This window comes from Protobothrops mucrosquamatus, unplaced genomic scaffold (assembly GCF_001527695.2).
Source record: "Protobothrops mucrosquamatus isolate PMUCROS unplaced genomic scaffold, P.Mucros_1.0 scaffold2421, whole genome shotgun sequence".
Classification (NCBI taxonomy): domain Eukaryota; kingdom Metazoa; phylum Chordata; class Lepidosauria; order Squamata; family Viperidae; genus Protobothrops; species Protobothrops mucrosquamatus.
This window is the reverse complement of record NW_015388493.1, coordinates 110,326-123,212: the sequence shown is the minus strand read 5'-3', so window position 1 is coordinate 123,212 and position 12,887 is coordinate 110,326. Positions and strand designations below refer to the sequence as shown.

The 12,887-nt window shown below is 35.9% G+C and overlaps 1 protein-coding gene across 1 annotated transcript in view; it reads left to right on the top strand.

Moving 5' to 3' along the window:
• Window positions 1-2,940, top strand: part of TM9SF3 (transmembrane 9 superfamily member 3) — a 40,540-nt gene extending 37,600 nt beyond the window's left edge. The window contains exon 15 of the mRNA XM_015824945.1: window positions 14-2,940. Coding sequence (XP_015680431.1) covers window positions 14-81 — 68 coding nt within the window. The 3' untranslated portion in view covers window positions 82-2,940. The remainder of the gene's footprint in view (window positions 1-13) is intronic.
• Window positions 2,941-12,887: the final 9,947 nt, after the last annotated feature.

Sequence of the window (12,887 nt, the reverse complement as noted above, 5' to 3'; positions counted from 1 at the left end):
TTTTTTTTTGCAGGAGCAATTGGCTATATGGGAACAAGTGCCTTTGTTCGAAAAATCTACACGAATGTGAAAATTGACTAAAAGAACTGAAAATTGGAACAGTTAACCTTTTAGGGTGTGGGGTGGGAAAAGAGTATATAACTTGCACACCAAAAAAAAAAGCGCAGGAAAAAAATTGTGTGCGTGGCACTGGGCACTCTGTGGGTCTCTTCTCTTGTGGATCATTTAAAGCAACATCCGTTTTCATTGATCCTAGGTTCTTACTGACTTTTTCCAAATGTTCTCGGCAAATGTGTGGATTATATTCAGTAGGTTTTTCCACAGTACATGTCTATCTTCCCAAAATTAGCTCATAAAGATGAATAGACTAGCTCTCTTCAATGAAGAGGACAAACTGTATTTAACTATTTGTTCCATTCAGTTCTAAAGAAAGTGAAACAGATGGCTCTTAGAGGTTTCTAGTAAGTTATTGGTACAAAAAAAAATCGTTCTGGAAAGATTTCTTCCCTTCAGCTTTGGTGTTATTTGACAGGGCAAAGAAAATATGGGTGCTACCTGAATAATTTGCAATGTTACCTATTATAAAATATACATGCATTTGTTTTTTTTGTTTTTTTAAAAAAGTCAAATATTTGCATGCATTCTCAGTTTAATAGGACCAAGTTTCCACTTGTTCATTACAAAAAGTACGCTGAACTATACCTGAGACCCATCCAAAGAAACTGAACTAATAATAAAAATGGAGTTTTCTGCACTGCGGTTTTTATATGTCAGGAAGCAAATATACGAAGATGAAGCGTTCAACACACGGAGGTCTAGATTTAAAAACAAAAAATTGAATGTCTACACTGATCTTTCTTTCTTTCTTTCTTTCTTTCTTTCTTTCTTTCTTTCTTTCTTTCTTTCTTTCTTTCTTTCTTTCTTTCTTTCTTTCTTTTTTCTACCAGCCCACCCCCAGTTTGGAATGTTTACTTGATGATTTAAAAGGGGTAACGAGTGTATGAAACATTAAATGATGTAACTTAGATGTAGCTCCCAAATGTATTTGGATGTACAGATTTACTAAACAATACTTTTTTTTCTGATGATTCAGTGTATAAATATGTGAATTTAGGTGGCTTTTATAACATCTTGCCTGCTCTTGCATGAAATGTTGGGGATTTCCTTGCAGTACGTGTTTCATGTTTTCTGTTCACTTGAGCTCTTTCAAAAGCAAAAACTTGTAATTTATAACAGTTTGATTTTGTTTAGTTCTCTCTAGACACTTTCAGAATATCTAAAGCAATATTGCTTTAAGTGTTCAGAAAGTTTCAAATAAACTTTTCAGACAAACGTTCTGATGGTCACAAATAGATATATTTTAAATTAAAAGATGATTAATTCATCAGTCCTTGGAAAAACAGTTCTGAAAAAGTTCATATATGTTGCATTGGGCTATTCCCTAATGTGCTTTATTCATCTAAAAAGAATTTGCCTGGCCAAGGAGAAGACGTTTTCCATAAGTATGCAGATATTGTAAGTGAAAAGCAAGAACCAACGAAGTAAAGATAATATTTTTCCCAAGCTCCTGAAAATTAAGCTGCAATAAGGATTTAGAAATCCTTGTTTTTAAAGGAAGTTTGAGGTAAACATTTAGTATGCATCTTCAAGGCAAAGTTTGAAGCTAAATAATGCAGATTATTTCAAGAAACAACTTATTGTGAGAGGCATTTGTTAATCCTAATTGGGTGTGTGTGCGGGTGGTATTAAACTATTTTCCTGAGATGAGTTCACTTGAAGACTTTTCACATTGGAAAATAATTGTGCAAGAGAAATAAATACAATTTGCAGTAAATGAATTGCAGCTGATTGTTATATAAAATGTTATAATTACATTCTACAATGACCCTACAAGCTTTTACCTAGTTTTAAACCTGGCCCAGAGGCTGAATAGGATAAATATTATAATTATACAGTGTTTTACAGTATTTCTAAGATAAGATTTACTGTATTACATGATATGGAGTTTGATGTTTTCTCTATTGAAATAACTGCAGCTTATTCTGTATTCAACTCTCCGGCACTTTTTTCCCCAGAAGATAGAATTCATCTTGTTTTGAAAGGTTGTAAAGTTTATCCTCAAAACATTGTAACAAGAACTTAATAATCCATCTGGTCCAGGTACCTTTCTCAATTAATCTTAATTTCTTTTTATTGCTTCAGAAGCTTCCCTTTTGTTGTAGGTCCCTTTATACTCTATCCTTGTTCCTCTGTAATCCTCTGTAAATTTTGTTTCTTTAGGTATTTATTTATATTCTCTGATGAGATGTCATTTCCTTATATAAATTGGAATAATATTGATGGAATGCTCTTGTATTGCCATACTGTCTATTAATACAGTATCTCCCTATTATAATTTCAATACCATTTTTCTTTTTTCTTTTTGTACTTTATATGCTAGCCACTTCCCTGGTTTATTTGCAAATCCATTTTTTAATTTTCTATAATTCATTTTTATTTCCATTTCTCTTAATAAATATAATAGCTGTTGTAGAAGCTTAATTTATTGAGAAATGTTTATGTTCTCTGGATACTTTTTTAGTTCTTTTTATTTCATCCAGACTAGCTTGTAGTTCACTATTATGTTATATAAAAAACTTTTAATAAAAGATTTACTTGCATGCCAGACCATTCTTAAATCAGTGCCTTTACCTAAATTATTTTCAAAAACTCTTTTTATAATCCACTATTGCTTCTTTATGTAACCATGTTGCATTCAGTCTCCATCTAAAAGAATTAAGATTTTCTTTTAATACATCAAACCCACAGGATTATGACTCAAAAGATATTGGTAATATCTCTACTTTGGAAACTTAGTGGCCAAATTCTTTGAAATCCAAATGTCTACTCTTGAAAAAAATCTGTATCTTTCAGGAAAGCAAGTAAACGCTGTGGAATAACCATTTTTCTGTCTCCCTGTATTAATGAGTCCTAAATTGTCCATCAAATCAAACAAAACTTCTGGTAATTTTGTCTTGAGTGATTTTAATGTTTTTCTCAGAAATTCTATCCAGTTGTGGAGAGATCACTCCATTCCAGTCCCCCCATCGTTCATCAATTTTCATAGAAAAGAATCCTCTCCTTTATTTAAAAAAAAACTTTTTCTTCGTTTGGGGCATAATTTTCCAGTGTCGGTGTTTTAATCCCGTGGAAATTAATTTTCATCCACTGCCAACAAATTTACCATTTTTTTTTATTTCTCAAATTTCTACGTCACCCAGGTGACTTGATTCTGTTAAGATAGTCTTATAGTAAAGTAGATTTAGCTCATCTAATTATATTTCCTATTTGTTTTACCTAGGAGGGCTACCATGAATCTTGCAAGTCTGAAAGTCTGCTGCCACTTTCAACTGCTTGATGCATTAGGGCGAGCCCTTTCTAAGATTCTTTCTTTGACGATTCAGGGGGGGGGAGGGCTCCTGCTTCTTTTTTATGATTGATTCCCTGGACAGCATTGCTTGTTCCCACATTCCATTACACATTTCAGAAGCATTGGCTCCATTTATATTCCATGTTAAGTATTTATAATCCATTATCAAGCGAAACATATTAAAAAATGGATACTGTAGCACTTAGTTCAGTATCATCCTTTTCAGTTTCTTATCATACCTGTTGGACGTTTTCTGTACAGGTAGTTCTCAATTTACAATCACAACTGAGCCTAAAATTTTTGTTGCTAAATGAGACATTTCGTAAGTGTATTTTGCTCCATTTTATAACCTTTTCTGCCACAGTTATCAGTGAATCACCACAGTTATTAAGTTAGTAACATGGTTAAGTGAATCTGGGCACCCCATTGACTTTGTCAGAAGGTCACAAAAGGTGATCAATCACCTGATCCCTGAGACACTGCAACCATCATAAATAGGTGTCAGTTGCCAAGCATTTGAATTTTGATCCCGTGACTATGGGGATGCTGCAATGGTCATCTGAAAAATGGTCATCGGTCACTTTTTTCAGTGCCGTTGTTACTTCAGTCACTAAATGAACTGATATAAGTCAAGTACTACCTATAGCCTCCATTGATACCTCTATTTGGATCTCCAATCTCTTTTTGAAATTTCCTAGAAATTGCTTTTCCTTCTGAACAAAGCTCAGTCAAGATTACACTTTATACTTTGTCCCATTGGAATGAGATCTTTTTCTGCTTTAATATCTCAGCCAAAAAAAAAAAATCTGAACTCTTCTTTTATGAAAAACTCTTAAGAATTTCTTTAAGAACAATTATCTGTGTATTATCAATTTTCCATCTTGTATTAAAAGGCAGCTGTAAAACTTGAGCTCTTCTTCCTGTCAGTGCATCAAAACACCCCTTGGAACGTTTCGTGTTCTCACAAATCTGGAATTTATTCTAAATACTTTATCAATTTCATATATCCTCCTCTTTCCAATCCAAAAAAATTCCAAGGCTTTAGGCTTTACTAAACTTTTTTCTAATGTCTTCATGAGAATCCTTTGGGATTGCTCTAAGTCTCAAACAAATTCCTTCTGTCTTAATTTCAATAGAACTAGATTATTTAGTTATCAACACTCTGTTATTCTCTTAAAAATTCTACTTTGTCATTAACTTATTTTACCTCTCCAGGCACTTCTTTTTCAGAGCTTTCCCTCTTCTTAACTACTTCTTTCAACTCCTCTTTCATCTTTACAAATACTATCAAGTGATTCAGCTAATTTATTACCCAGTTCTTCAAATATCTACTGAAACAAATCTGGTGTAATTCCTTTTTTTTTTTTTTTTTTGCAGATTGTTCTAACAGTCCTCTCTTCCCTTCCATTCTTTTTTTTTTTAAATATATTTTATTGATTTTTTACAATAAAAATCTTTAGTGCTTAGTAAACAGCGTGTTGTCTGAGTTCATATATTTGAAAAAACAATGATTAATCTCTATAATTCCATGATCAATATATTAAATTAGTAGTATGTTTCCTTGATCTTCCCTTCTTCCAATAGTATTCTCCTTTGTCAACATTAGATAAATATAATTCTTAATATTTTCAATGCATACAAGGTTGGATGTAAACATTTTTTGTGGTTGTACAAATAACGACATCCATATATAACATCTTTTCTAATTAACTTATATTTCAATTTTATTTGTAAAAGTCATCTTATTAGGTCACTATGTGTCCTGTTTTCAAAATTCTTATTTAAACTTAATTTCCCCTCAGTATTCAAACTATTCTTATCAGCCATAGTTTTCGCAAAGTTGATTACCTAAATATCCAAACTTTTCATTTACATACACCATCCCAATATTTTCATATTTCATATATTATAAAAATACTATAATATATCCTATAACATCCACATATAACATCTTTTCTGAATGGCTTATATTTCAACTATATTTATAAAAGTCATCTTGTTAAGTCACTATATGTCCTGTTTTCAAAATTCTTATTTAAGCTTCTTCTCGGTCATAATTCTCTCAAAATTAATTATCTTTAAATGTCCAAACTTTCCATTCACATACATCATCCCAGTATTTTAACATTTCATATATTGTAAAAAATACTATACTAGTTATATCTCTTATCCCTCTTACTATAGGGCCCCTTTATATCCAAAATTATCTATTCTTTTAACTATATGCAAACAAATGTTTAATCATGTAGTACTCTATCTGGTAAGTCAAATCAGATCTCTTTAAGTGTAAGAACCTGCTTCAAAACCTCTTCCCAAGAAAGCAGAACTCTTGGGACAGATTCATCCCAAAAGGAACTTTTATTAGGAGAAGCTGACAGCAGGCATAAAAGGCAGAATCTGAGGATTTCCCGCTCAGATCAATAGGTTAAAGGAATAAGAAGCAAACCCCACCCCAAGAGTTGTCCGGTCAGTTCAAATGGGCCAATCCAGAGGTGTTAAGTCCACTGTGGGAATGGAGTTGATAAGACGCCGTTCCCAAGCCTGTGAAAATGTTGTTGGGTCTTCGCACCTTCCTTTCCGCAGCAAGAGATAAGCCAGATGGCCAGAGGCACATTCCTTTCTCACCCCAGGCTGGTAACAAGGGGGAAACAGTTCAAAGAGCAAGGAGATAGAGGAAGCGGAGAAAATACATTGTAGCAGCTAGATGAAAGGAAGAAAATACATTGCAATTCCCCAACAGGCTCCCCCCTCCCCCCCAGGACTATGGCAGAACCTGCAGAATGGAAAAAGAAAAGATGCAACCAGCAAAAGTCCCCCCCCAGCAAAGAAACAGTTCTGACCTATTGCCACCCTTAAAAATGAGAGATTCATCTGTAGAAAAACACAAAGAAAGATAGGAATTAGTCTGGTTTATCAGGATACATTGCAAGGAATCAAGTAATCTAGGTGCTCCGATGCATTTATGGACCCATTCATTCTGGGATGGAGGCAGGTGCTTCCAAGCTACTAAATATTGTATGGAATCATGATATTTCCTAGAGTCTAACTCTAGCCTTCTTTTGCCAAATAACTTTCCAAGTTAGTATATTCTGCTTGCCAGGAAGTTCCTGTATTTTTGTAAGTGTTGTTGGGAGTGAGAAGGACAAGTTGAGTAGGATGTACGCTTTTTGTCTCCCAGACTGATAATTTTCCTGGCAGCTCTATAATCCATTTTGTTAAATCGTCTTTCTTATCCTCAAATTTGTTTTGAAGTCCTGATGGATAAAATATCTTTTCCATTTTCATTGTTGTAAAATCTTGTAGATTTTTTTTCTGTTTGTGTTAAGTTGTACTTCTCTTCATTTGTGGCTTCCCTGTTTAAGTCACTTTCTTCTAGTTTATGTTCTGTTATTTGATTTGTTTGTTCATTCTTTATCGTCGTTTTCGGAGAGTTTTTTAATTGTAAGTTTCGATTGAAGATGTGCTTATTTATATCATCAAAGTTATTTTTGATCTCATCGTGGTTTGAAACTATTGTCATTTGAATCTGTCGTAGCATTGTGTACATTTCCTCCTGAAAAGTACTTGTCTTGAAGTATTACTCCTGCCGATCTCTGATGTTCCAGGCTACATCTTTCAGAAGGGAATATTAGGTGTGGTTTCTTGTCCCTTTTAGATAAATATGCAATATCCATTTCATCTTTTCCCTCCAAATAGTCTTTCACCAGTACCATAGTCTCTGTAATTAGCTTTATCAAACCAGCCAATGTCAAAATCCAAACAACCAAATCTTATATAGTTCTTATCTTTATATATGGTTTTTGTAATCCAATGTGTTTTTAATTGTCAGGGCATCAGTGAAAGCAATATTTTATAAAAAATCTTCTATTCAGGGGTCAATTATCAACAATCAGAGTTGCAATCCAGACTATTTAACCACCTTGAAGCCTTCTAGTAAATTTCCCCCTAGAAAATTAGTCAAGAATCAACGTTTTTCTTTTTCTGCAAACTTGAGTTTGCAAAATTCTTGAGCTTAGACAACAGTTAAAATTTTCTTTTTGCAGACATTTTTAAAGCTTATAGATGGCCCAGTATGTTTTCTTTCTTTGTTCCCAGCTATTTTCTATTTGGCTGAAGATTATTAAAGTTCAAGGGAACACATTATTCTTTGTTTCTGGGCATCTTCACAATATCTGAATCAGAGTTGCTGTTTTCTATGCTCTGATTCTCCACTAGATGTCAGTAGTTATTTATTTTCCAACTTTTTCAAACAAATTATTTTCTTTTTATAATTTCATCAAAACTCTTTAGGTGTAAAATCTTAACGGTTTACTTAATTTTCAGATTTATCCAGACTATAATGTTATTAATTTCATGTCAGTATATTTCTTTTTCCCTTAGAAGTTAATTCACCGCTTCCGTCTATGGAGGGGCGAGGATTTAGTCCGCTCCCTCACTTTCAGGTGATTTCTTGCTTTGGGAATCTTTACCAGGGAATCAATTACAAAATAGAAGAGAGAAGGTCGATATTCTCACCCAGTTTCAAGTACGCTGTTCACCGTTGTTCTGGTTCGTGCTTTTGGACTTCGGCTGCTGGTAGCTTGGGCTAGACACTGATGTGCAGCTAGCCTTTCTCCTATTTGGTTGGAAGGCTTGTCCCGGATCGAGCAGATTGACCGCTGTCCCGTGATCATTGGGGCGCCTTTCCTACTTTGTCGCCTCTCCAGGGCAACTTTTGACCCATTTAGGGTCTGCTGGCAGGGCGAAATCAGTTGAGGGTGCGGAGCCCCGTGATCCCTGGGCCGCATCACTACAGGGAGGAACTGGAAGTCTCTATCTTCCCCTCCATTCTTGCTACTCTTCTGGTTGTCATATTTATTCCAAAAAAAATTATCTTGAACAAGGGACAAAAAGAGAAGGCAAGCCTCCCCCTTTTTCTTTCTTTTTTGTGTTCCTGTGTCTTTAATACTTTCATCTCTAATGGTACTCCATAGTTACTGTGAACATCATGAACCATATCCCCGTAGTTACAGTCAATATCTCAGTCTGACTCATATTACCTTTAACTTCTGTTTTGTAAAATCTGACAATGGCCTGCTCCCTTTAATAATAAAAAACATTTCCACAAAGATCTTGTTCATTTGTCTAAATTAACTCTAGTTTATTCAAAAGTATTTAACAAAAAAATCTTTCAAAATAACTGTTCCCTTCTAACGATTTTATTTTCTTACATCTGTTCTTCATTAAGCTTTTTGCCAGAAATTTTTGAGTCCTTAAAACTATTTTCCTTTCATATTCCTTTGTAATGTAGTAATAATTACAACTTACCAAGTGGAATTCTCTTATTCTGCTGTCTACAAAATATCTAGCTTCAAATTAATTATATCCAAAGTGGTTAAGGAATGAGGCTCAGCCGAACTTTGTGTCCATATAGTAGCTTAGTTGAATTCTCTTGACTCATTCAACTCATGAGCTGACTTCAAAAATCTCCATTCCTAAGGTGTACTTAAAAGGAGTAGCTTCCTGGAGTGTAAGTGGGCAATCTCAAGATCATTCATTTATCCTAAAAAAAACTGCACTGGCTGATCTCTCTTGGCCACTCTGAGGATAATGGTAAACTAGATGTCCCTAAAGGAGTTGAGATGGCATTATGGCATAATAATTGTATTAATCTATAAAAGTCATCTGCCAAAGGGCAAATGACGAAAACTATTACATAATAAGCTCCACCTATTTTGTATCCCACCATGATACTATATGCAGGTATAAAAGGGGTGGAGTGTAAGGACCTACTTCAGCTAAGCCACCCAAGAAAGCAGAACTCTTGAAACAGGCATTTCCCCCAAAATACCTTTTATTAGGGGCTAGTCACAGCAGGGAATCAAGACAGGGTCTGGGGAAATACCCGTGAAAGCAATATAATAAAAGCAACATTCAATACTTTTTCCCCCAGCATCCCAGTGTTCGTTTGAAATCCAGCCAATCCATAGGTGGCATAGTGTTTTGGTAACTGGGTTCTTTGGCGTGTTCATTCAAGGTCTCTCGCTTTCGTTTCCTTCTGGCTCCAAGCGCAAACCGTCTCTTAGATCAGGGCTTTTCAACCTTTTCACCCATTGTACCACTTTTAGGATATGGCAACATCTGAGTACCACCAGTCGCCTAGCAAGGTGTCAAAAACTTAATGACCCCCAAAAAAGTAAAAAAGTGATAAAAGTACAGGTAGTCCTCGACTTACCACAGTTCGCTTAGTGACTGTTGAAGTTACAGTGGCACTGAAAAAAGTGCCCCGAAGAAGCGCCTATCAGCTGGAAAGCGGCACTGATCCTGGCGCTTCCGCTGAGCCCTGACAGCCCTGCAGCTCCAGCCATCTCTCTCTCAGTCTTCTGTGGTGCTGCCACCAGTTCAGCTCATTCCCCTCCCCTGCTACCACTTTTCTAGGATGGTCGCGTACCACCTGCCAGGTGCCAATGTACCACAGGTGGTACCCGTACCACTGGTTGAAAAGCCCTGTCTTAGATAAAGGTGAGATATTCCATCCTCTGGGAGAAGGGCATCATAGCTGGACAGTGCAAAGCAATCCCCGAAGCTCCCCCCCCCTCCCAACAGAATGGCAGGTCACAAAGAAGGTTTACAAATTCAACAATAGGCAGAGGGAAAGAATACATTTCTTTAGGGACCTGACATGGAGCTTCAGCATGATGCTACCTTCCTTTTCAAAGAAAGCTTTGAATCCTTCCAACACCTCCGATATTACTATTTATATTATACTATTAGCAATACTATTATAATAGATACTATAATATATACCAGTGATGGCGGATCTTTTAGAGACTGGGTTGCCCTGCCCCACCCCCACTCCGCCTACCCACAGGGCCACCACCTCCAGGGCCTGCCGCAGATTGCCCAGGCAGCCCAGCAGTGCCATGGCCACGCCCTCTGCCCGCGCCCTGCAGCATCAGCTGTGCACGATGGGGCGTGAGGCCAGATTCTTGACTCCGCTGCCTGGCTGCCATGTTCCTGGCTGCACTGCTCCGCATGGGCCACGCTCGGGGGCGACTCTCCTCCAGGGTGGCTGCTGGTGAGGAGGGGATCACAGGGGGAGGCAAGGCTGGGGCAATGGCACGTGTGGCCACAGGGCTCCGAGTGCCGCCTCTGGCACCCGTGCCATAGGTTTGCCACCACTGATATATACCGTAATCCAAAGTAATTTGGGTTTTAAAACCTTTCACCTAAAAGCTATTGCTGGGAATTAACTTGAAGGATTACTACAATTTGTAATTGGGATATTATTTTATATTGTTGTCCTGTCTTCTGTCTTTAGATATTATGCTTAGGTCAAAAAAAAGTCCAAATTATGTCCCGCATTTAAACTAATTCTTGACACTTGATAATTAACAAAGAGTGCTTTTGCAGATTTTTGAAAGGCCTTTTAATACTTGTATTTGGTGAATGATTTAATAGCAGAGAAAAAAATGTAAAAGCAAAATGGTTTAAAATATGCACTTATTGAAACAGCATTAGAAGAATTAAAGCTAACAAGTTTGAAAATATCCCAACCCTTTTATTTTGATGCACAAAACAATAAATGAACAAACATCTGTACATATTTGTCAAGCCCAAATTTACTATATCTTGCTATGCTTTCTGTGCAGATGTTTTTTGTTTATACATTATATATATTTAAAATCCTCACCTCTGTTTCTGCAGAACTGCTACCCAAACTGGATAATTGCAATTATAAAGGATTTGTGTTTTCCCTTGTTTATCTATAAGAGTGCCTGCTTTTCATCTAGCTATGTGTGTAACAGAGTTCATGCTTTGGTTAAACATGGCTGCATTTTGGTTCATAGTTATACTTTAAAATACTAACTCTAGGCAGTTTTTATAAAGAAGAAATCTTATATAAATTGAATATGTTATTCATAAGCCATATGGTATTCTACAGTAGTGTGCACTATTCTAAAAGTATGCTTTAAATCAGTGTATATAGTTCCTCTCTATTCCTCCAGCTTACTATATCTCCTTTCCTAAAAATACCTTAGCTTAGTGCCTCTATATGTCTATTCCTTTAGCAGAAATGAAAAATTATAACATGTACCTTTCTTGTGTAGCTCATAAGGGTCTAGGTTAACTAAATTATGAACTGCTGGCATACAAGTAGGGTTGCCAGGTCTGTTTCCATATAAATAGCGGACAAGCGGGGGGGGGGGGGTTAAGTAGTAAAAAAAAGTAGACTGTACAGCTTTAGATTACGTACCATTTCATCATAAAGCTTTTGAATAAAAAAAATGTCCACTATTTTGTGAAAAAAAATAGTGAACATAATGTGAAAAAAGTGGACTGTCCACTCAAATAGTGGACACCTGGCAACCCTACCAAGAACTAATAAGAATAAGTTTAGTCAAAACATGGTGAGCTTCATTGGAAGGGTTTTAAAATAAACCTTGTATGGAGTAGAAACGAAGGGACTTGATATAAAAACTTCTACACATAAGAATATGGGGCCTCTGAAAAAAAATCAGAACATTGGCAGTTAATATTCAAGGCTTTGATTGTGGAGACCAAAGGAGTGAGAATGAAGAAAGTAATTTTGCAGTATTGCAACAAAAGCCCAGTGCTTTTTGTGCATACTGAAGGCCAAATCTGACTTGTGCCTTGGTATGCATATTTTTCCAGTGAAACAGATCAAGACAGGAAGATCATTTTATTATGCTTTATTCAAAACATTCTGATTAAAAAGGATTCCTCTCATTCAAAGAGGGAACCTAGATCCTCAACTTTCATTCTGTTTTATAATTAACACTTCAAAAATATGCAAAAGAAAATTTGATTGGGTAGGACAAAAATATCTTCCCCTTTGCACTGGAAATCGGTTACATGGAGTTAAACATGTTACATACATGTATGTCCATTTAAATGAGCTCTGACATAAGTAGGGGCATAAGATTGAGTATGTTAATGACAATAGGTTGTTTGGAGTTAAGGAAGAGACCAACCAGATCCCAATTGACACTAACAAGCTTTCTCTCATCAGGAGACAAACTACAGACAACCTGTTAAACACAGTTTCTATCCTATGTTGACCTGGACAGCAAAAACAGTTTTATCTGGCAGTTTAGAACTGTCAAAATGTTAAAACAATAGAATAAAGAGCTCTCTACATTCCAGTCTGCAATGATTTCGTAAACCATAGATATAAGGTATAAAATCTGAAATAGGGCATTTGAAAGGAGTATTATAAAAACAACGCTGTTGCTGGTTCTATTATCACCCACCAGGAAACCAGGAAAGGGATAACTTTCCAAAGCTACGGTAAGTGCAAATCTTTCAAATAGGTAACAAGCTACAGCAGCTGGATGCTTTCCAAAGGAAGACATGGTACAGGAAGTTCTCATTTCACTTTCTTGGACTATGGTTCACATTTTAATTTTATAGTCTTTTCTGTTAATTTTTAGTGGTGTATTTATTATTAATGATGCATTATGTTTTTGTAAACAAC